Source organism: Esox lucius, chromosome 16 (assembly GCF_011004845.1).
Source record: "Esox lucius isolate fEsoLuc1 chromosome 16, fEsoLuc1.pri, whole genome shotgun sequence".
Lineage (NCBI taxonomy): Eukaryota > Metazoa > Chordata > Actinopteri > Esociformes > Esocidae > Esox > Esox lucius.
The window spans coordinates 15,437,105-15,461,497 of NC_047584.1; the positions used below are offsets into that span (position 1 = coordinate 15,437,105).

General features: G+C 42.2%; 1 protein-coding gene across 1 annotated transcript in view; it reads left to right on the forward strand.

Moving 5' to 3' along the window:
• LOC105006159 (aryl hydrocarbon receptor) overlaps positions 1–24,159 on the forward strand; it is a 32,919-nt gene extending 8,760 nt beyond the window's left edge. The window contains exons 3-11 of the mRNA XM_010864530.4: positions 14,042–14,127; positions 15,266–15,355; positions 16,728–16,848; positions 17,318–17,457; positions 17,636–17,838; positions 18,207–18,316; positions 18,396–18,537; positions 19,986–21,885; positions 22,073–24,159. Coding sequence (XP_010862832.2) covers positions 14,042–14,127; positions 15,266–15,355; positions 16,728–16,848; positions 17,318–17,457; positions 17,636–17,838; positions 18,207–18,316; positions 18,396–18,537; positions 19,986–21,885; positions 22,073–22,177 — 2,897 coding nt within the window. The 3' untranslated portion in view covers positions 22,178–24,159. The remainder of the gene's footprint in view (positions 1–14,041; positions 14,128–15,265; positions 15,356–16,727; positions 16,849–17,317; positions 17,458–17,635; positions 17,839–18,206; positions 18,317–18,395; positions 18,538–19,985; positions 21,886–22,072) is intronic.
• The last annotated feature ends 234 nt before the right edge of the window (positions 24,160–24,393 follow it).

Here is a 24,393-nt window from a genome sequence, read left to right on the forward strand (position 1 = left end):
GAATAACATGATTCTTGAGGCAAAATCATAAAGAATACTAAAATATATCAAAAATCCTCCATTCAGCATTTGTCTTGAGCCAGCACTTCCCCTGAGCTTAGGTTAGGGCTCATCTCCCTAACCCTTTCTAGGATCTTCAGATACTGTATTTGACACTGGTCTCACCACTACGGTACCATCGAGATAGCTTCTAAAGAATGATTTGACTGCTGAAAACATCACACTGCAAGATATTTTAATATCATAATCTTAACACATTAACTATATATGGACCATGGCCACTCAGATTTTTTTAGGTTAACTGGGAATCAGACAGTCATATATACCAAACGTTTAGTTGTAAATTATTCAGAAACCTTTCCGGTGACTCATTGAGGAACCAACTTCCAACTCCCTCATCATGTCAACCATTAGGGGTTAGCACTTAAAAGACATCAAAGCCGGATTGTTGGCAGACAACTTGCTGAGTCAGTTATCATGGCGCCTCTCGCATCGCCACCATATCCTCTCAATCTTTATGTTCTCTCACAACCTTAGCCATGACCATACCCCTAGCCACTGGTGAGTGTTGTTGGGAAAACATTCAATTATTAATTTACCTTCAGTTAATGCTCAATGAATTACGTGTCAAACTCTACCACCGCAGGTAAGAACAAGAAGAGGGTTGGCCATTACAAGCCCACATCCTGTAGATTTAACTATTCAGGCCCCTTCATTTTCTCTATATTTTGTTAAGTTATAGACTTAGATTATAATGCTTAAATCTATGCATAATATCCATAATGACAAAGCAGAAAAACATACTTTTAGAAATTTCTGCAAACTTTTTGAAAATAAAAACTCAAATATCACAGGAACAGTATTCAGACACCAGTATTTTATAGAAATGTATTTAACAGTGATCACAGCTTTGAGTCTGCATGGGTTTGCCTCTACCAGCGTTGTACACCTGAATTTAGCCAGTTTCTCCCAGCCTATCTTATAGATCCTCCCAAGCGCTTTCAGATTGGAAGGAGAGTGTCAGTTTTTAGGTCTACTCAGAGAGGTTCAGTAAGGTTGAAGTCCGTACTTTGGCAATCTTTAGGTCTACTCAGAGAGGTTCAGTAAGGTTGAAGTCCGTACTTTGGCTGTGGCCACTCAAGGACATCACAGATTTTATTCAATGTCCTTTCTGTCGTGCTCTGTTCTTCCTTCTCTCAGTCCAGACCAGTCTCCCAGTCTCTGTCACTGAGAAGCATCCCCACAGCATGATGCTCCCACCACCATGCCTCACTGTAACGATGATATTAGCCAGCTAATGAACAGTACCTTGTTATCACCATACAAAGCGATTAGCATTAAGGCCAAAGGCCAAAGATTCTGGGCTCCTCAGATCAGAAAATATTTTCCTCATAATTTCAAAGTCCTTCAGGTAGTTTGTCATATTCCTTTTGCTCGGAATTGGCTTCCCACTCGAGCTCGAGCTCATTATTTAGCTCAGGAGTGTCCCTGGTTTGTTTACAGCACAAGGATTGTTGATTTTAAGAATGGATAGGCATCACTAGTGTTGAAAGAAAGTGCAGCTCACTCACCTTGAATCAGATGAGATGGCAGTCCTATAGATAGTTGACTTCTTATAGTTTGTTGTACCCTCTCACTCAGCAACACGCACATTCTTGGAGATGAGTTCTGATCTCACCTTTGTGTGGAGTAAGCGTGTGACCCAGTGAATCATACATATGATTAACTGTGTTCTGTTCATGTCTAATTATGTAGGTGTGGTCAGTCCTGCTCTGCTTCTTTCTCTCTCATTCTGTTTCAGATGTTTATGTTCCTCTGACTTATTGCTCCTCTTTTGCACATGCAGGCATAATATAGTATTGGGGGAAAAAGCTGACCCATATGACAGAAATGCATATGTTTGTAGGTTAATTATTGAGTTGTTTAATTTAATAAACATATTTTTTATGAACAATGGATGTTATAGCTATACATATGTTAGAAACCAGCCGTTTGTATAGTGGTGAAATAATGATTGCGTACCCGGTCGTCAAGGGAGAGAGTAAATACTTTTTTTATTTCAGCATTTATTAGTCCATTGTTCATAATGTTACAGACTCTTACAAACTCACTCTCAAAGAAACTTCCGGTCATCCTCTACTTTATATACATTGCAGTCCAGAATACACAACACAGTACTGTAAGCCCATTGGCTGATTACTGCTGCGCTTTGACTGAACGTGACTTTGTTTGTATGGAAGAACAGATGTTCTTTTGTAATCTAAACTTAACAAGTATACATTCATACACTCCTACACATACATGCTTTATACACTGTTTGTTCTTTGAACGTTTCACTTCCTTGATGCTTTATGCAGAAGTAGCTTTTTCTTGACCACCAGTTTAGAAAAGAATGAGTGGCATTTTCATGTCCTCTCTGCAATCTCTACCTTCAGAGAGCTATAGGGGAAAGGTGAAAGAGTTCAGTGAGTGTTACATGCATTCTCCTTATCCCCGCAACATACTCCTTCTCTCTGACCCCGCCCTCCTTCTTTAGCCTCTGCTCTTCCTATTATCTCTGTCTTTGAAGGTCAAAACGTCATGTTCAGGAGCCACAGGAATCACACCGCTGTCACAAAAATCTGAGGACATCATCGTCATAGTGTATCAGATCTGTCACATCAATGGGTTCACAGGAAGCCGTCAATATACAGGTCTGATATTGGACTAGCAAATAGAGTATCATGAATGTAAGACATGAGTCTAAATACATTTTTAGATGGAAAAACATTGTCAGTTTGTGAATACAGTACATATGTGGGAAAGGTGGGCCTATATACTGTAGGCCAGTGATTCATCATTCATACAGTGTTTCATTTTGGGTTTAGTGTCTGTCTGTGGGTGTGAGCATTACGTCATCATTACAATGAAGAGGCATTGTCGTGGCCGTACAAGCCAATTTTACCCATCACCATCTGATTCCCTATGTCATCCCCCACGCACACCAGTCTCAGCTCAGCCAGTCAACAAGTTTAAAGAGCGTGGGGTCCATGCCAACTCTTGCCTGCGTGCTTTGGGTGTCAAAAATCCCAGATCGACTTTGAATCTGAGCTCAAAGGGACTCAGATGCATTGTTGTCTTTTTTTAAACCTCCCTTTTCCCTATGAGTGAACAATGGCTACCGGATATGGGTCATTTATTCGCTTGGTGATATCAGATTGCATCATTACACTTCACATTGTCTTACAGCTCCCACTGTAAAGTAATCAAAGAACTTTGATAGCATTCATTGTGATGTCGTCCATTGTCTCTGTTTCCTTCAGACGGGTTGAATATCTAGAGACTGTGCAGTGTTGTTGGAAATCACAAAAGGAGTCAGATCTCAGTATAGTATGAAGAACACTGGGGAAAACAAAAAATTAGCTGCTTCCATCCAATGCACATTGTTTGGTAAATTCATTACTAGAGTTCAGATGTTTTCTTCCCATAGCATAATAATGAAACATTAATGCATATTTAGTAAAACTAGACAAAAAAAACATAAATGTAACTCTATGTGTGTGTGTGTGTGTGTGTGTGTGTGTATTTATCTCATGAATGTCCACCACAGCAAATTACACTTCAAACTACTACGTTTTATGATGTTGGAGCTGTGTTTGGTATGGCTGATGTCTGTAGTATTATCTTTTTATTATTCATCATCGCCTTTCATTCATTCTCAGGCTGAACAAATGTGTCGGGCCCCACACCATCAGTTGAGTAGAAGCACAACAACAAGTGTTCAAGTGCGCTGCATGGTTTCGTACGGAATTTGCTTGGGCATCATTACAGATAGTATCAGCCAGCTAGGTCTACTCTTAGGATTCCCTCCAGTCAAAACAAATGATGGAAGCCCTCATGTGGGGACAGGCTAAGGATGTGATAAAGATCCTGCAAACGGTTTCGAAGAGAAAAGGCAGAAGAAGAATCAAAGAATTTACAAAACTCATATTTACGGGATGATAGTCACACTTTGGGGGATGCTAGTCACACAAAGACGTGTTTATGATAACTTGATGTGTCTATTTGTGTTTTCTTTTGGATTTACTTTTCGCATGGCGCTAATTGATTTGAAAACAACATATGGGTCTTGGCTTAGTAGCGTGACTATGAAAGAACACCAGATATTTTGGAACACTCCTAAAATATTCCCATGGCGAAACAATGTGTCACGGTAAAAAAGCTTACGAAATAATGGACTTCATTGAAAACATCCTCAGTATGCCTGTTTGCTGTTATAGCTGCTTTGTTAATGTCATAGAGTATGTATTTAGCTTTCAATGTAGATGTCTAAGGATTGTCCACAATACACACTGACATTAACGTGGACTTTTTCAATGAGATGAAAGTTTAACAAAACAATAATTCTTGATACGAATTCACCTTGAATTGGGGTAAAAACCTGTCCTGCTACCTTGGGAGAACTGAGTGTGTTTGCAGTGGAGATGTTTTTCAGTTGTTATTGAACTGTAATGAACTGATCATTTGTCAGTTATCTTGAGGACTAGTCCGTTTTCCATTAAACTCTTCAAAGCCTAGTGTAATTCACCTGTCAACCCAGTATTAACATCTCTAGGAAAGTCCATTTTAGTGAAGTGACAGGTTTTATTTCCATTACACAATTGCCTTTTGGCTCTCACACTGGGGCTCTTCTTTCACTATAGCGTGAGAATTCAAACGACCGATGGGATGTTGTTTTAATTATGTTTTCACTTCTACTAACTGAATTTGGTGTAATGCTCATGCTCTGGTTCCCATTCCCCTTTTTTTTGCCTTATTTTGGATCCAAACAGAACTAGAAGGTATTGGACTGTTAACCTGAGCGAGGCAGGTAGCGGTGAAATATTTAGCAGACTACTGCTGTTGTCATCATTCACCAAGTCATTGTCTGACTATGTGTTTTCGTGGGTTGCTTTTGGGCTGGCCTCATGCTATGGTTTATATGCTAACATTTAACAACTTCCCCAGAGGATCACTGTGTTTATTTATAGCTGTAATCAACAGTCTATGACCCAATTCAAAGCTTTATAGAGTATTGTCAGGCGGTGATAAACGTGCTTGGAGAATGCTTTAGTCTCTCTGTGAGTCATATGTCTCTCAAGTCATTGAAGAACTGTAAATTATCAACAAGGAAAAATTAGTCAGGGGGGAGACACCAGCTTCAAGAATTCAGGAGAAAGCAGATTTTCGAATGTGGACAAGCATTATGTTAAGAAGAAGAATAGCAAGCAGCCTGTGTTGGGAGAACGTTGTATTTTGTCTGATGTGGATCTGGGGTGCAATCGAGGCAGTGTGGACCTCTTCCTTGCAAAGAGACCCATGATGACCAATGTGAAGTACATAGGAGCCCGATAAGCAACTGTAAGGTCTTACTGTGGAATTGCCCTGTAACATCCTAACATGACTCTCATTGACCTTGTTCACCTCTTTGAGAGGGCAGGTCATGAAAATAATAGAAACCACCATTACCGCTAAAACTCGATATCAAACACATTCCCCACTGATGCTCTTTACTACCATCACAACTAAACACTATCTGATCTTAGAGGCTAAATTTAGACAGGTGACATGGGCCAATTTTAATGGTTTTCTTTGTCTTCAGACTATTCCCGTACACACCGGCACAATGGCGTCTTCCTTCAAGCTTGGTTTAACAGCCTGGAAAGTGATAAGGATCGCTACGGCAGCTGTTTGATATCTAGAGCACAATGGGGACTGAGACTTTCTCACATTAGGTTGAGGAGTGTCTAAACGTGTTTTATTTACCCGAATAAATCCCCTTTCCCAAGTTGTCCTACATGATTTTATGTCCAGTCCTGTTTTAAACACCTAAACACTTTGCAGACGACGGACACTTCCAACCTGACCAGCATATCTAAGACAAACACCTAAGCAATTTCTCCAAATTGCCAACATTCCAAACATGAGAATATTATAAGAAAATGTAGAATATTATGTTTTTTCATAATAGGGTTGGAAGTAACAGAAACATTGACCAAGTGACAGACAGAAGGATGGCTGTATAGGGCAGCTGGCACACATCATTGGCTCTTTCTGTGTCATTATCCCCGCCCCTTCCCTCACATCTGCGTGAGAACACAGATCTGTATAAGGGATCTGCTGGAACTAAATGTTTTCAAATCAAGATAATGTTCCCCTATGCATAGCTGGCATGCTTTCATTTCTCTGCCTCTCTTTATGGAGCTGTGCTGCCCCAGCCTCTCTCTCTCTTTACGACAATGTCTTGATCTATCCTTTATTCTCATTAACTCACCTTCTTGGGCACAATCTGCCTGTCTTAAACGCTGTCAGTCCCAGTCCATTTAACTACATTAAGCATTTTCTCTATTTAATGGGATATCCTGAATTTGCTCCCACCTGGTGGATGATAGCTGAATTACAACAACACCACATTTAAACCAACTGTCCTCCACTCACGTTACTTTCACATTTTGATTGACCAACAACATTTTAAATAGCGATTTAGGTAGCACAGTGATTCCCTACCCTATTCAGTGCTTCTTTATTCAACATAAATGTAATGCATTTTGGCAAAACACTACAATTACATGTACAGTATTATGGAAATGTTCTTATCTTACAGTGCAAATATATATATCAACATATTGTTTCAACATGTGTTTTAGTAAATATTACATTGCAGACAGGGCTGTTCTGAATAACCAAAACAGCTGTATTACCTCCCACTATTCTCATATTACATAATGTTGAAAAGTGGTCAAGTTAGGCATATACCAATTACTCTTATTCAAATAAATCTTGCCTCAAGTGAGTTTCGTAGGAAGAATATAACACATCCAAAGCTTACACTGGAGTTATGTAATGTTGGTTGTGACAACTAGTACAGGTCACATTGGGCAGGTGGTAAAGGCCCTTTGAGTGTGGTGTTGTGTTTCATAGATAGGCATACCGAAAAACTCCTTCATGGACAATCGGCCATGGTGTATCAGGGCCATAACATACACTTCTGCTTTCTAGCCAAACATCATTAGAAAGCAGCTGGATTGAAATCATAGTGTTGTGGTGCAAGTGCTGGGCATATTCAAATTAAAGACAGCTATCATGACAAAATGTATGTTTAAGTATCATTTAAATAATGTGTAAATACACTTTTGTGTTCTACAGAACTTGGCAATGGGCCCGTCCTGTTCCACATTTCTCCATCATTTGTAGAATCTTGCCACTCAGCGGCTGTAGAAATTCTATCACAGATTTGTGAAAATACTAAAAGCTCATTTGATATGTAAAATACTGTTCTTCGGTGTGTCCATTTTGACATTCAAGGACCCCTGCAGTGGCCCATAATAACAACTGAACAGACCTTTCGGTTTGAAGGTCAGTGGATTTCTGTTCATACATGGGGCTGAAGCACACTTTGACCCATGTGACACTCCCCACGTGACAGGCAGTACGTTCACACAGCGTTGGTGGGGAATATCTGTAAGGTTCACTCATTACCTCACAAGGTAACATGCACCCATTGAGATTCTAGCAATTTACATTATAAAAAAAATTGTCTATTGCCATTGCTGCTAATGATGTCTCACTGCTGCCTATCTTGGCCAGTTCACTCTTGAAAAAGAGAGATTTCTAATCTCATTGAGCTTTCCATAAAAAAAAACAAATAATAATAATCTAGGAAAAACTCAATTTCATTTAATTGAAACTTTTTTAACATGAATGGGCAATTCGTAACAATGACCAGGTCAGTATGGTAATTCATTTGTTAGTTTTTGTACAGTGAGGTTGTATCAAGGTGCTCCCAAGCCTTTAAACCAATCATGTATTTGCTTACTGTTAAATTATAATTAACCTGAATCACCTGTTTTTAAAGATCAATCAATCATTGCCAAGGCCTGTGAATGAAGCTGGATACTAGATAAACACACTACAATCACCTGAACTCTGAACAGGCTTTTCACTAGACAGGCATCGAAAATAATCAACCAATCAGGTGTCCTTTTTTAAGGGTGGTGACATGTATGGGTGGGGTCAACCTGTAAATAATATCAGCTTTGTAAAGGCCCAATCAGGCTGCTTGTATAAGAGCGTGTTAACAAATCAGCTTTTTTTCATGAGCTAATTCATTTCCAGTGTGTCATTGGAATATGCTATTCTGTTATTGTTAAAGAGAATGCAAATTATAATGGAAAGGTTTTTGCATGGTTGTTGAGGAAATGAGTCAGAACAGTAATCAAGTAATTTTACTGCTTGAAGATTTTACTGTCTTTTAGATGGAGGTGTTTTAGATGGAGGTGACTTTGATGAACTTGAAAAGAACACTACAGAGATAACATTATAGAGAAGACTTAGAAATATCTGGAAGACGCCATACCTCTGCGATGTTAATATGAGGCCTCACAGATACTTGCAAAAACAGTCCAGCCGATTGTCTTTCTCTCTGGTGTTGATTGTGTTACACCGTGGGACTGTGCCAAAATACAGGTTTTCAGAACTGATCTAGCAACCTCCCCCCAGAGAAAACACACACATGCAGAGAGACACTCTTACACACACCCTCCCCCCTCCCGCAGGCGCCCCTAGGGCTTTGGTAAGCAATACCGACAAGAGCGCTTCCCTTATCTGAGCAGCCGCCGCAGGAAAATCCCAGGATGTGGCCTCTCCCGAGCCCGTCCGTCCACTCTAGTCACGCAACGTTTTATGGGGAGCGGGGCGCCTGGGTCGCCCCCCCCCCCCGCTTCTTCTCAGCAGGCAGTCAAATAGAACACACACATTGTAGATGCTACTGTCCTTGTGAAAATTATTCCAGGTCGAGTCTTTAACCCTAACCATAAACATTAAACCCAAACACTCCAACTGTAAACCTTACCCTAGTTATAACCCTGAAATAAGGGGATGTGTTAAAAATCCATAAGGTCAACTTTATTCCAGACTTCTGGTCTTCCTCACAATTATAGTAACTGTAGTAAAACAAGGACATACAGAGTCATATGGACGTTACAAGTGAGTGTAAACATGCTGACAGTTTCATGCAGGTCAAAAAAACGAACCAATGAAACTTCATGAGAAACAGTGTCTTTCTTGACTGTGTATCCCTAGAACTTCTTTTACACACAAACAGGCTTACAGTCCAGAACACCCTGCAAAGCAAGCTGATCCAAGCCAGAATAGGGGCGATACAACACATCCTTTTTTTTCTCCTTCCTCAATGTTCGCGTGAGTAAGTGGGGCCTCTTAGCAGCACTCTGTTTGTTTTTATTCAGATTTTCTTTCCCAGTGGTGAATTGTGCATTGTGCTCTTTTTTCTCTCTTTCCGTTCACTTGTAGCGTTTATTGAACTGTTATGTGCTGCACTGTAGGATTATTGCTCTACTGTGTTTCTTCTCAGTCCTGGTCCACCCCTTGGCTCGCCAGACTGGAGGGCAATGAAGTTCCTGTGGCTAAGCATGAGAGGTCTGAGGGGACCCAAACCTAGGAACCCAGCCGGGCCAAGCTAGCCCCCCCCTTGTGAACCAGCCCCAGTCGTGTGTTTGTCAGATGGACGAGGAACATCTGTGTTTGTCATTTCGATTCCAAATAATGGACATTCTTCTAGGATATGACCCAGTCTCAGATAGGGATTTCATGCACTTTGTCTGTTTTCTTTAGTTTCTTTCTTTCTCATCCCCATAAAGCCAGAGTGGACCGGTTTTACTATCTGTACCATCGACAGGGAGTATAGAACAAGTCTGAAGGCCCATATGTTTCAGGGCATCAGTACATCTACAGTAGATTAGATAACACAAGAACTCTGGAGGCACTAATGCTGGGAAAAAAAACACCTCAGAGAAAAAGAAAGATGGTTGAATATGCTCCCCGCGAAAGGAAACCGGCCGTGTTGTAAACTGTGGTCTTGTCCTTGGGTAACTTCTATATTGATTCACTCAGACACATTGTACAACGTGAGTACACATGTGTATTACCAAAACACACACACATAACTCACACTTTAACAATGGGTCTTTCTCGTGCTCTCTCTCTCTCTCTCTCTCTCTCTCTCTCTCTCACTCTTGCTCACACTCTCTCACTCCAGTTTCTTCTCTGTCTCTGTTTTCTCTCACCCCCCTCCGTTTCTCTGAAGCTGTTCTGCAGGTCAGAACCTGCTCATCAACTGATGATGCATGCCACACAGACACCAGTGGTGAAACAAAATCTTCATTCAGCTGTGGGGATTGATTCTCTTTGAACTTACAGAAATTGGGTGGGTTAAGGTGGGCAGAGGTGTGTGTGTGTGTGTGTGTGTGTGTGTGTGCATGTGTTCATGTATCAGTCAAATGGATTTGGCCTGTTTTTATGGGGAAAGAAGAAAAGAGATTGTGGGGTCTTCTTGGGGTGAAAGATTCAAGTGGAGACCCCTAGTGGTCAAGCGGGTGGAAGCTACGATGTTTTGGTGCAGACATTCACAGAGTAAAGGATATAGCCCATATATTACCGGAAAATATTCAATATTACAGTTTAGAACCACAGACCAAGTCAGCAAAAACCATCTATCTCTTTCAATCTCATCTTCTTTCAAACAGTAACATAAACTGACAATTTGGAGTGACTGTTTTCACCACATCACGTATACCACCGTTGGCCCTTCAAAGAACAAAAATGAACGCTAAGTCAAGTTTCAGTGCCAAAAGCTTTTCAGCTTGCTGATGGGCCACTCCACTCACATCGGCGAAAGAGTCAAGGGCCTGGCACAGCCAAAACAAACAGACATTCTGAATGCCAGTAGGCAAATTTGGCACAGACCGTCTCTCTCTTTCTCTTTTTTTCACTAGATATGTCAGGCGCTGTGCCGTAATAACAAAGTTACCCAATCCCTTCTGCCTCTGGCCCAAGGCGTTGTGTGTGCCAAAATCAACATAAGCAATGGGATCTCAGCCTTCCTTTTACAACTGAGGCCATGCCAAAAGTCCTGTTTTGTAATCCCTTAACTGGAAGTCGTTGTCTAAACAGGCTTTGTAGCTCTCTGGCGATGTCACACCGTGTCTCAGGTACAGACCAGTGACGTCCTGTCACTGCCTCGTCGACTGGTTGTTTAGATTAACAGTAATCACATGTTCAAGAGGGATGCACTCTGCTTGGATAAGCTGCAAGAATGTTAGTTAGCATGCACACACACATACACTGAACTGATCATAAAATGATATGTGAAAGTTGTTGTCACTTTGTTGTCCCTTTGAATAGTGATCTGTCACATTTGTCTATAATGGTTTAAAATCTATGCACCAAAATAATAAGGAACATTTAGTTTTTTACACGTATAGCTAATACAATACCACCCAATTTCCACAAGTGGAGTTGTTTTTGAGTTCCCCATTGGTAGACTTGTGTAAAATGTATTTTTCCCCAGGCTTTTCAACTTCAGCCAGATCACTGATCTGCCTTAATGTCTTTTTTAAACAAAACATTTGTGCTATTTAGTAGTCTTCTGAAAGTCTGCCCAGGTAGAGCAAAAGCCAGGAAATCCAGGAGTCTAAAAGTGATTTACCACACACAGTCAGTCACACACAGTCCGTCACACAGTTCAGTCACACACATTCAGTAACACAGTCAGTCACACAGTCAGTCACACACATTCAGTAACACAGTCAGTCACACACAGTCCGTCACACAGTTCAGTCACACACATTCAGTAACACAGTCAGTCACACACAGTCAGTCACACAGTCAGTCACACACATTCAGTAACACAGTCAGTCACACACAGTCCGTCACACAGTTCAGTCACACACATTCAGTAACACAGTCAGTCACAAAAAGTCAGTCACACACATTCAGTAACACAGTCAGTCACACACAGTCAGTTACACAGTCAGTCACACACATTGAGTAACACAGTCAGTCACACACATTCAGTAACACAGTCAGTCACACACAGTCAGTCACACACATTGAGTAACACAGTCAGTCACACACATCTACACACATCATTCCATTTTCTTTCTCACAGCAAAGTCCCATTTATACACAGGTTTTACCATGGCAAACAATTTTATATAATGTGCTTCTATTTATCTAGTTGGGAAACTACCAAGAAACACGCTGCTTTGTTTTCGTGACAGATTGGTTTCTTTAATCCTCTCTGGGAGGAATACCTGGTAGAACTGGTTGTTTCATGTTTTCAAAGACAGACCCTTTCACACCGAGCAAGAAACTACAGCTATTATCACAACATGGGCTAGCTTCTAAGTAAACATTTGGTTGACCCAGAAGTCGGACTATTATCAAAGTCACGATGGTTGGAGATACTCACCATCGTGGTTGGAAATACTCACAATAAAATACTCATTTTATTACTGTGTCCTTTTTCATTTTAATGGCGTAGTGTAAAACGTTGTTGGTATAGGGTTAAGTGTTTTGCCCCGAAGCGAGTCAGTGTAAATGTGACTTCCCAGATGCTTATATTCTCATTTATTTTCTCATTTGGATTATTTACAATCAAGCACTTTGTCTGTGCTTAGTGCTTTGAACCCAAGCAGCATCAGAACATATGCCTGGGTAGAGGCCAAGACCTCTGACCTATCCTAGGCCATATAAATCTCTTTGATCTGGTTCTGATATGGAAACTCATCAGCCTGGTCTCGTTTTAATAAATGCCTATAACGTCCAGCCGGCTACAATAAGATCTTGATATTTTATATCTTGCACCAATATTACATGGTTCATGAAACCTATTAAGAACTATGCATCATAAACATTTCAATGGGAGGCTTCCTCCTTCAGGAAGGTGGCCAACTTTAAAAAAAAAGAAAAGGGTTTACACATCAGTGAAAACAAGGTGAATTAACTGGATATGTTTAACGAGGAACCATAGACTTAACAAAAATAGCATACATCTACGGTTGTGCTGAACTGGCATCCAACATGGTCATTTAAGGACAAAGTAGGAGGTTCACTCTGGATCATAACAGTACTGAGCGCCATGATTTTCATTAGTCAGTGGCAGGACTTAAAACCCATTTAGCGGGAGCAGAACCACCTCGCGTGACGTCATCTTACAGTCTTGCCAGTTATTTTCACTCAGCCTCTCCTAATCCCAATGTGTTTGGCCGTAGTACAGGGACAGGGAGGGGAGGAAGAAATACACTGCAGGGGAGAAGAGGGATTATCGACAGAGGTCATGACCTCCTAGACAATCATAAACTCTGGCCCAGTAAAATAAGTTTCTGTCCTAGTCTAAAAGGTCTCCTCAGTGTCTCCGTGAGAGAAGGAGAGGTGGAGAACAGAGGAGGGATGGGTCATGTGGAGGAGTTAATGAAGAATGACCCAGGCCCGAATGGACAGCCATTAACGGACAGTTGATGCCGTGAGCGAGAATGACTTTGGAGAAAAGAATGATTAGCAGACGACTGAAGGAGGCCTAAAAGAGGGAAGGAAGACAGTGGAGGTGAGAGGAGTGGAGGTGAGAGGAGTGGAGGTGATAGGAGTGAAAGTGAGAGGAGTGGAGGTGAGAGGAGTGGAGGTGAGAGGAGTGGAGGTGAGAGGAGTGGAGGTGAGAGGAGTGAAGGTGAGAGGAGTGGAGGTGAGAGGAGTGGAGGTGAGAGGAGTGGAGGTGAGAGGAGTGAAGGTGAGAGGAGTGGAGGAGAGAAGTGGAGGTGAGAGGAGTGGAGGTGAGAGGAGTGAAGGTGAGAGGAGTGGAGGTGAGAGGAGTGGAGGGACTTGGGGGGCAGTAAGAGGGAGCGAGGGAGAGGAAAGGGATGGAGAAAAAGGTTGTTGTAATGGTTTGAAGGACAGAATGTGTGGCAGCTATAGTGGCAAGGGGTAAGAGGGAGATGGGAATGGTTGTGAAGCAGGAGAGGTGACAGATTGAGTTGGTGTGTCGTCGAGCACCAAAACCTGAGCCCTGCTTGACAATTTAGCTGAGGGGAAAAAAAGAGTGAAAAGAGTGAAATGGCCAGACTTCCAGACTGCAAACACCCCAGACTCCTGTGGATATTGTTTTCAGGATAGTGTGTTGATTTTGACTTCATCCTCGTTTCCTGTACCCATCCCCCCCCCCAATCTGTAGCAACCATGAAGAAAAGCAGTGTCCTGTTTCCAGGTGGGAATGGAATGGACACCACAACTTTCTCAGAGGGAGACCTACTGCTCCAGGTAATGTACAGAACAGTAATGATTCTACTGACTTCAAAGGATCAACTACAGTACAGACCACTGACTTCAAAACACCAACTATAATACAGACCACTGATTTCACAGGATCAACTACAGTACAGACCACTGACTTCAAAAGATTAACGATAATGCATACAACTGATTTCACAGGATTAATTAAAATACAGACCACTGACTTCAAAAGACCAACTATAATACAGACCACTGACTTCACAGGATCAACTACTGCACAGACCGCTGAGTTTACAGTATCAACTACAGTACAGACCACTGACTTCTCAGGATGAAATAAAGTACACACCATTGATTTTACAGGATCAACTATAATATAGACCACTGGCTTCACAAAATCAATTACAATACAGCCCACTGACTTCAAAGGATGAAACACAATACAGACCACTCACTTCACAGGATCAATTACAATACAGCCCACTGACTTCAAAGGATGAAACACAATACAGACCACTGACTTCACAGGATGAAACACAATACAGACCACTGACTTCACAGGCCCAACTACCAGACTGACTTTACTGAATCCACTACAGTAAATACCACTGACTTCACAGGATCCACTTCAGTACCAATGACTAACTTCTGACATAAAGACAGCCAGACAGACAGGTGAAATATGTTGTCTTGCATAGACCTGGTTATGGTTTACTTAATTACACAAAACAAACTCCCCCGCAATGCTTTAGCACAGTGTTTACTCAAGATCATAGCTCAGGTACATTGTCATACCAAGTGATGACTGGCATGTTTGGGTGTCCTGCTTTGAGATGGGGGCTGTTATGATTAGAGTTGCAAATGGAGGGCTTAATATTGGAAGTATTCAAAGTGTACCAGTAAACAATCAAAATGTACTGGACAGTAGTTATTGCTTAAGAAGGTAATCCACCTATAGTAGCGTGTTTGTGTACTTCCTTTGGCAACGAGGCAAGGGAGCAATATTATTTTTTAGCATGACTTCATTTACTGTTTAAATCTATTGTCAAAGTTTTACCTTCAAACTGACAATAATTGTGGGAGGCTTGAGAGGATTCTCATTGTGTGTGTGTGTGTGTGTGTGTGTGTGTGTGGTTACTGTATTAACATGTATCTGGTTGTGCAGGCACTGAATGGCTTTGTGCTGGTGGTCACCGCTGAGGGACATGTGTTCTATGCCTCACCAACTGTCCAAGACTACCTGGGCTTCCATCAGGTAAGAACTCCAACTGTAAACATCACTGAAGTGAAACATCACACTGGTAAACCCTAATCCACATAGCTGCTAATGTTGCCGCTCTTCTGTTTTAATGAAAACCTTGCTGGAACAGAGAGAACGATTGTGTGGTGTGAAGATGTACGTTGATATTGATATTCCAAAGGAATTACATTTTAATGGAGGAAACAGACTTACTGGGGAATGGCTTAGCAGTGAATTTAGGAACTAGGGAATAGCATGGGCTTTGGTTGAATCTCTGCTATGGATATTTGAAACCCTTTGAGAATTAAACTTCTAAGAGTCAGAGAGCCAAGGGCAACATCTGTTGTTAATTAGTGGGAGCAAGGCAAAGCACCATCTTTGCTGGAGAGCTACGGCGATCAGTGCATTACTTGGTAAAAATTCTGTTTTTCATTTGTCAACAAAGAAAGTACATATTAAAATCATCCACTTGTTAACTACCCAAAATACTCAGGTGTTGAAGGACACAACTTTTACAGTTGCACTTTGCGTTTCTCTTTGGAATTATAGTTTCAGAATTTCTTATGAAAACATGATAGTAACACACTCTTACAGACAAAGAGAGATCACATTGTGGATACTTAGTTACTTACTCTAAGTATAACTTATAACACAAGTTACTTACACTCCTTACTGTGCTTTGGGGTCTTCTCTTATACATCTGTAGTTAAGTACCACTTACACATACAGAACCATCTCCTGCCACAAATTTAGAAGACAAACAATGGTTATAGAATTTAGATTATAATTAGGGTTACAGTTTGCGCAAAGTCTTTCAAATGGATTTTCAGGAGAATGCATTGCTTCAGTTAAATACGTTTGACCAGGGAAAAATCTATCAATGCCATCTGACCGATGTTTTATATGGAAATGGTGGGATTTTACCCTGATGGTTTCAACTTCCAAGAGTCGACTATGGCTTTGACCACAAACCACATCATTATATTGGTTCTGAAAGGAGCCCTGGACTTCCAAATAACAAGTGAATCTGATGAAACCAGGAACACAGTGTCCATGGCCCATGTTGGTGTTGTGGCTTCAGGGATTGCTTGCTTAATAACAGACAGGTTTTGGTGTAAGACATCATATGCTGAACTCTATTACTGTACATTGCCCCTATAGTTTTTCCATGGGCAGAATGGTCACTTTTTCCTTTTCTGTTCCTGGGGAGTCCAGACAACACTTAAAAGTAAATTATTAGTGTCATTATGGGCCCTGTGTGTGGGCTATAGACACCATTAGGATTTATGTATTCCTTAATCATGGAGGCTACAGCCCCACCATAAACTAGCTGTGACCTTAACAGATTCATAGTCATTGTATTTGACCTTTTTGTTTTTGTCTGCAGTCAGACGTGGTCCACCAGAGTGTGTTTGAGCTGATCCACACGGACGACAGAGCCATGTTCAGACGACAGCTTCACTTTGCCCTCAACCCTCAACCCTTTGACCCAGAGCAAGGAGGAGACAGTGAGTGATGTGGAGGGAACGGGTTGTTGGCAGTTTAGATCGTTTTTTCAGTGGATACTTAAGTCATGGTTTGATATCAATGAGAACGTGTTCTAGCTAGGTGCGCACAATTACATATAAGTCATTTAGCAGACGCTCTTATCCAGAGCAGATGCTCTTAGTGGCACCCATCTGCCCAACTTCAAAGAGTCTTAAATAAGACATCTCACTCTGACACCCCCTCAAAATGTCATGTTTTGAATACATAAATGTGTCTTTTCATTACTAGCACTGACTTTGCTAAAAATGTACTTACTGCACAAGTGAAATGTGGTTTCTCACTTCGTTAGGGCATTCAAGATGAATGCACTAACTGTAATTCACTCTGGATAAGAGCATCTGCTATATGACTAAAATAAAATTGAATATTTTAAGGTTTGTCCCGTGTTGTTGATAAGCTCTCATTTTAAGATACCATTTTTGTATTCAGGCATGGCAAGCAGCAGTGACATCACAAGGAACATTGTAACCTACAACCCTGAGCAGCTTCCCCCAGAGAACTCGTCTTTCCTGGAAAGGAACTTTGTGTGTCGCTTCCGCTGCCTCCTGGACAACTCCTCTGGCTTCCTGGTGAGTCACTCATCTTTTGGGAAACACCCACTTTCTATTGTTACCAAAAAGTTCCCCATATACTGTATTGTCAAGAGGACACACGCCATCACAGGTGATGAATACGATCTTATAAATCAGTGGTGGATGTTTTTATGTAATCACTAGGAGTCTGACCCTTTGTTGTCATCATATCCAGGCCCTGAACTTCCAGGGTCGTCTAAAGTTCCTCCACGGCCAGAGCATGCTGGCCGAAGACGGTACCCACAGCCAGCCTAAGCTGGCCCTGTTCACTATTGCCACCCCTGTCCAGACCCCGTCCATTTTGGAGATCAGGACCAAGACAATCATCTTCCAGACCAAACATAAACTTGACTTCACCCCTACGGGCGTCGATGCCAGGTAACTCCAAAGTGGTTGAAATAATGATTGCGTACCCGGTCGTCAAGGGTGAGAGTAATGAAATTATTAATTGCAGCATTTGATAGTCCACTGTCCAGGATGTTACAGACTCGATGTCATCTCACTCAGTCTCAAAGAATGTCCAGTCGTACCTCTACTTTATAGACATTCAACACCCTGAAACTGACTGGTAGGGTTGCAAATTGTGGTTATATTAGTGTGAACCGTTTATTGTATGTTCTATATATTCAACACTACAGTAAATCAATTTTTTTTTAGAGAAAGTACCTCACAGATGAATGTTGTGTTATGTGCTGTAATTTTCACCAGTGCTAATGTGTGTGTGCTATCTTATCACTTCTCCACAGAGGGAAGGTTGTCCTGGGATACTCCGAGTTTGAGTTGTGTATGCGAGGCTCTGGTTATCAGTTCATCCATGCAGCTGATATGATGTACTGTGCCGATAACCATGTCAGAAGTAAGTCTACATTCTCTTCATAGTTTATGATAACACCATTTTGTGTGCTTATGTAATTATGTCAATGCTCTTCTTTCAGTGATTAAGACAGGAGAGAGTGGTCTGACCACATTCCGACTGCTTCAGAAGACTGGGTGCTGGGTCTGGGTTCAGGCCAACGCACGGCTTGTCTACAAAGGAGGAAGGCCAGACTTCATCATTGCACGCCAAAGAGCTTTAGTGTGAGTTACTGACATCTCAATCAATCAATCAATCACATTTATTTATAAAGCCCTTTTTACATCAGCAGTTGTCACAAAGTGCTTTTACAAAACACCCGGCCTTAAACCCCAAGGAGCAAACAACAGTAGTGTTGAATATACACTCACTTAAAGGATTATTAGGAATACCTGTTCAATTTCTCATTAATGCAATTATCTAATCAACCAATCACATGGCAGTTGCTTCAATGCATTTAGGGGTGTGGTCCTGGTCAAGACAATCTCCTGAACTCCAAACTGAATGTCAGAATGGGAAAGAAAGGTGATTTAAGCAATTTTGAGCGTGGCATGGTTGTTGGTGCCAGATGGGCTGGTCTGAGTATTTCACAATCTGCTCAGTTACTGGGATTTTCACACACAACCATTTCTAGGGTTTACAAAGAATGGTGTGAAAAGGGAAAAAAATCCAGTATGCGGCAGTCCTGTGGGCGAAAATGCCTTGTTGATGCTAGAGGTCAGAGGAGATTGGGCCGACTGATTCAAGCTGATAGAAGAGCAACTTTGACTGAAATAACCACTCGTCACAACCGAGGTATGCAGCAAAGCATTTATGAAGCCACAACATGCACAACCTTGAGGCAGATGGGCTACAACAGCAGAAGACCCCACCATGTACCACTCATCTCCACTTAAATAGGAAAAAGAGGCTACAATTTGCCCAAGCTCACCAAAATTGGACAGTTGAAGACTGGAAGAATGTTGCCTGGTCTGATGAGTCTCGATTTCTGTTGAGACATTCAGATGGTAGAGTCAGAATTTGGCGTAAACAGAATGAGAACATGGATCCATCATGCCTTGTTACCACTGTGCAGGCTGGTGGTGGTGGTGTAATGGTGTGGGGGATGTTTTCTTGGCACACTTTAGGCCCCTTAGTGCCAATTGGGCATCGTTTAAATGCCACGGCCTACCAGAGCATTGTTTCTGAACATGTCCATCTCTTTATGACCACCATGTACCCATCCTCTGATGGCTACTTCTAGCAGGATAATACACCATGTCACAAAGCTCAAATAATTTCAAATTGGTTTCTTGAACATGACAATGAGTTCACTGTACTGAAATGGCCCCCACAGTCACCAGATCTCAACCCAATAGAGCATCTTTGGGATGTGGTGGAACGGGAGCTTCGTGTCCTGGATGTGCATCCCACAAATCTCCATCAACTGCAAGATGCTATCCTAACAATATGGGCCAACATTTCTAAAGAATGCTTTCAGCACCTTGTTGAATCAATGCCACGTAGAATTAAGGCAGTTCTGAAGGCGAAAGGGGGTCAAACATGGTAGTATGGTGTTCCTAATAATCCTTTAGGTGAGTGTAATTCAGTCTTCATACTGTCTATATCATAATTTTGCTGCGTCTCAAAATAAACCATTGTTTATTAATGAAATGACTGTCTGCCTCTCCAGTAATTCCGAGGGGGAGGAGCATCTACGACAGAGGAGATTGCAGCTGCCCTTCACCTTTGCCACTGGGGAGGCCCTGCTGTATGAGACGGGCCCCACCCTGGACGCCACCGAGTTCCAAACAAATCCCCCGAAAATCCGCAAAGTAGAATCTCTGGACCCCCAGTCTCTGCTGGGCTCCTTACTGAAGCAGGATGAGTCCATCTACATCCAGCCCCAGGAGCCTCAACTTCCAATAGACCGGGCATTCATGGACAGCCGAGCACTGACCAACGTGGCCTCCAACTCCTGGCAGAGTAGCGTGGAACCCAGCAGGGACAATAATGGCGACGACCCAAGGTTGGGGAAGCAGGAGGAGGCAGTGGTGGCCATAATCGATGCCCTGGAGAAGATGGAGCGCGACGGGGAACTGTGTGCTGCGCTGCAGGAGCTGGACGTGGACACAGCAGAGTTGATGGAGTGGGAGAGCGCCCTCCTCAGGCTGAGCCAGGACACCAACCTGACCGTGAATGGGGAGCTGGATGACATCATGACCAACGATATTTTGTCTTATGTGGAGGACGCATTGTTCAAAGAAAGCAGCGAGGGCAGCTGTAACCAGCTCAACTGCTCCACCATGGTCAAAAACTCTAACTCTAACCTGTTTACAGGGGTGCAGGTTAACAACAACAGCGGTGTGGGAACATTCACAGAACCGCTGAGCGCTACAGGGGTTGGACCGTGCAAGCCTGGGTTGCATGTAAATCACAGCTTTGTCGATAATGTCTCGCCGGTGAATTGTCTAAATGGTCTGAGCCACGGTCAGGTAGTAGACAATGGCCCGGTTGTTTCGGCAGGACAGAAACAGCAAGGGGCACAACAATTGTTGAACGGCTCCCAGAGGCTCTCCCACTTCCGCCCCCAAATCCTGGAAACGGACGTGAACATCCCCCCCCTGCAGCGACTACAGCTCAATGACATCTTCACCCCATCCCTGGTGCTCCCTGAGCTCCGTATCCCAGAAAGCTCAGGCCAGAACGGGTCTTTTGGCAACCACACGGCTGGATCCTGTGCTCAGGCACCAAACAAACACATGGGAAGCCCTCAGGGTGAGACTGGCCAGGTCCACTCAAACCATTCATCTCCTCAGCATTTCCCTCACAACGGCTTTCCAGCTATGTCTCTGAATGGACCACAGCAGTTCTCCGTTCCACCGTCCAACCATGTCGCACCCAGTCTGGTCGATGCTTGGGCGTCCGTGGTTCCCGGTAACGAATATGTCACGGGTCAGAATGAATCCGTCCATCTCAATCCATCCAATCACCAGCGAAAGGTTTGCCTGCAGGGAACCACTGCATCGTTTCAGTCACTGAAAGTCCAAAGTGAGCAACAGTGGCCCCTGAACGAGCAGCAACAGCAGCTGCCACCCCCCACCAGCACAATGCGGAACGAGCTTATGCAGAATGGACACACATTCATCCCAGACTGCCTGAGTCAAGCGACAGAGACCCAAAGAGTCCCTCTCACAGGCCTTTGGTCGCTCAGCACCAACGGACTTCACCATCAGCCCCAGCAGGGGGGATTGGCCAACGGCCATCTTACTCCCTCCAGCAGCTGCATGTTCGAGAACCTCCCGCCACCCCTCCCCAACGGGAACAGCCAAGTGGACGGCGCCAGGCTGGCCCACCCGTTGTCTGTGTGCCAGAGGAGAATAGTGGACCCCCAGGACCGGAGTCCTCCCAAGGGATCCTGTTACTTCCAGTGGGGCCTTAGTGAGCCGGTGGTAGGGACGTCAGCCGTCATGCAGGACAACCCCGGCATCACCTCCCCGTCTGGTCCGCTTGAGGCCAACATCACCATCCCCGAGGGCCTAGAGGCCATGCAGCAGTACCTGGCTGGATGCAATGGAGTGGGACAGACACAGGTACACTAACCTCACGCCGCTCCCCTTTTCTCACCAATTAATTAACTAGGATATTTGATCAAGTCACAGGGTTAGGACAACTCAGGGCCCTACTGTTATTAATCATGTCAGTAGTCAGTAATTGTTACTTCATGAAACAAGACAGGGATCTGATGCTGTCTCATTGCGATACTTTTTCCCAAAACAGATCTCAAGCATCGTAGGCACCAATGGACCATTCTCCTTACCGCCCCTTGTCAACGGAGCCATGTGCTTTACGGAGCACAACCAAACCAACTATTGCGACTTCTAAACATGCGGTGCGTTGCATGCAAGGTCAAAATGGCAAAGTGTTGTCTATGCTTTCATAGACAACACTTTGCCCTGCAAGATGCCTTCGTGAGGGTCATGAAGAGAAGCACATTTTCATCAGCATGGGTGGTCGACCACACCCTCCATCGTCTCATATGCGGGTTTGCAGGTGATTACCCGCGTCGCTTCTGACATTAACAGAACAAAAAGTGGCAATTTTAAATGGTTTTCTTTGTATTAATGCTGTGCCTGTTTTCGTTGTTGATGTCTTTGTTTTAGTTACTGTGGAAGCAGTATCTCTCATCTATCTGTTTTGTTGCCTTCAGTGATAACAATGAAGTATGAATTCTCACGGGAGCATTTGTCTTGTGTTATTACGGAAGCAATACATGGCTTTTTGTGGTCATAACCAATTCCCAAAGTAATGAAGCAGGCCGCATGCATTTTTGATTTTGTGATTTGGTTTTTTGTGTGATTAGTGAAACAACACCATTCAGGTTTTCTCTTGTGGGAAAACAACAGATATTGTAAACAGAGATTGAAAATAGTAATCAAAGGCTACATTTATGTATGGAATCTAAATACAGAAATGTCATCTATATTCTTGTAGTAAGATCTTATGTAAGACTATGTAAATACACCCTTGTTTACGACTGATAAACGTGACTGTCTATGCTGTTTTTGTGCATGTTTTTTGTATTGTTGTTTTTGAGTCTTAGCTTGTTCTCGGGAATGAATGAAGCAGTGTATAAATATACTTTCTGAGGAAAAGGTGATGTATTTCATTGAAATGTCTGCATTTGTTGGAGAATAGGCTAGAACCATGCCTACCGAAACATGTACAGTATGATTTACCATGCAAGGCATGCATTTTCAGATTATACCCCATGTAATGCTATTGGTATCCAAAAGTCATTACAATTTGAAAATAATCTGATATAGTTGATAATGATATATCAATTGTATTCAATCCCTTTTTTCTTTGCTTTTGTTTTGGTAAACATTAAATTTGCTGTTATCTGAATTTCACTGAGCCATTCACTAACTTGTTTTGGTGTTTCTTTTTTTACTGTGGAATAATCTGGCTCTTAATACTGCATCTATAAGAGAGCTAGAATTCCTCTTACAATTAACATTTTTAATCATATTACTTTAGACATGGGACTGGAAGTAGAACTTGATGACCCGGCATACTTAACTTGAACTTTGTATTGAGTTCCATGGCAGTTGATTGATGGCAGTAACATGGCAGGTCCACTCATTGCAAAGCATCCCTGACACTAAAGTCTTCTGTCATTCCTTTAAATCCTGTCTTGTCTCCCTCATAAGGCTCTAAGGTGGAATCAAAATGGCCACGCGACTCTGCTGCCAAACTGTACTTACTCTCAGTTCAAAAAGGCTGTGGACATTACACATAGTAAAGGGAGCTTATGAAAAGTATTGGGTGTATTCACATTTTGCTTTGCTTTTGAATTGTATTTCTCAATTTTCTCCTGTGTTTTCCTTCATCCAGCCGAAATATAATCTAATGGGTGTCAAGCTTTCAAATGTGCCTACCTTGTTGATAATGAAATGCTGAACGTTTCTTGTATCAATGTTGATATAAAAGAAAGGGAAAGGTGTACAGTATATATCAACCCCTGCCATATAGCTAGCTATTCTTTTAACATACCCTGTAACAGGGCTGACTTTAACATCAGACTGTTTCAGAGTATACCAATATATTATAAATATTTAAGTTTTTGCAATTATTTTGTTGTATCTTTGTCTATTGTATCGTTTGTTATTGTCTTGAAGCCTTACAACATATGTTAGACATGTATTCGGTTCTATATTTGTTTCTACATAAATATTTAATTTCATTTAGTTCACTTCTACTCAACTCAATATAGTGTTTGCATTGTATTGATAATTACCACCATAGTTGTTTAACAAAAATCTCAATTGTAAAATACATTTTCATATAAATAAATATATTTTGAAGAACTTACTACTGTTGTACTTTTTTTATTGTTTTATTTTGGCCACTGGAGGGCACACCTCTTTGCTTTTGATAATATCACCTAAGTGGTTTATGTAAACAGTTCAATGAGAAGCCTGTGTAATGAACTCAGCCTTATGAATCTCTACACCTTTAATACAATTCTGTATATTGTCATCATCATCACCTCTCGACCCCATACTGCCCATCCAAAATGCCTTTTTTCCTGACTCTGC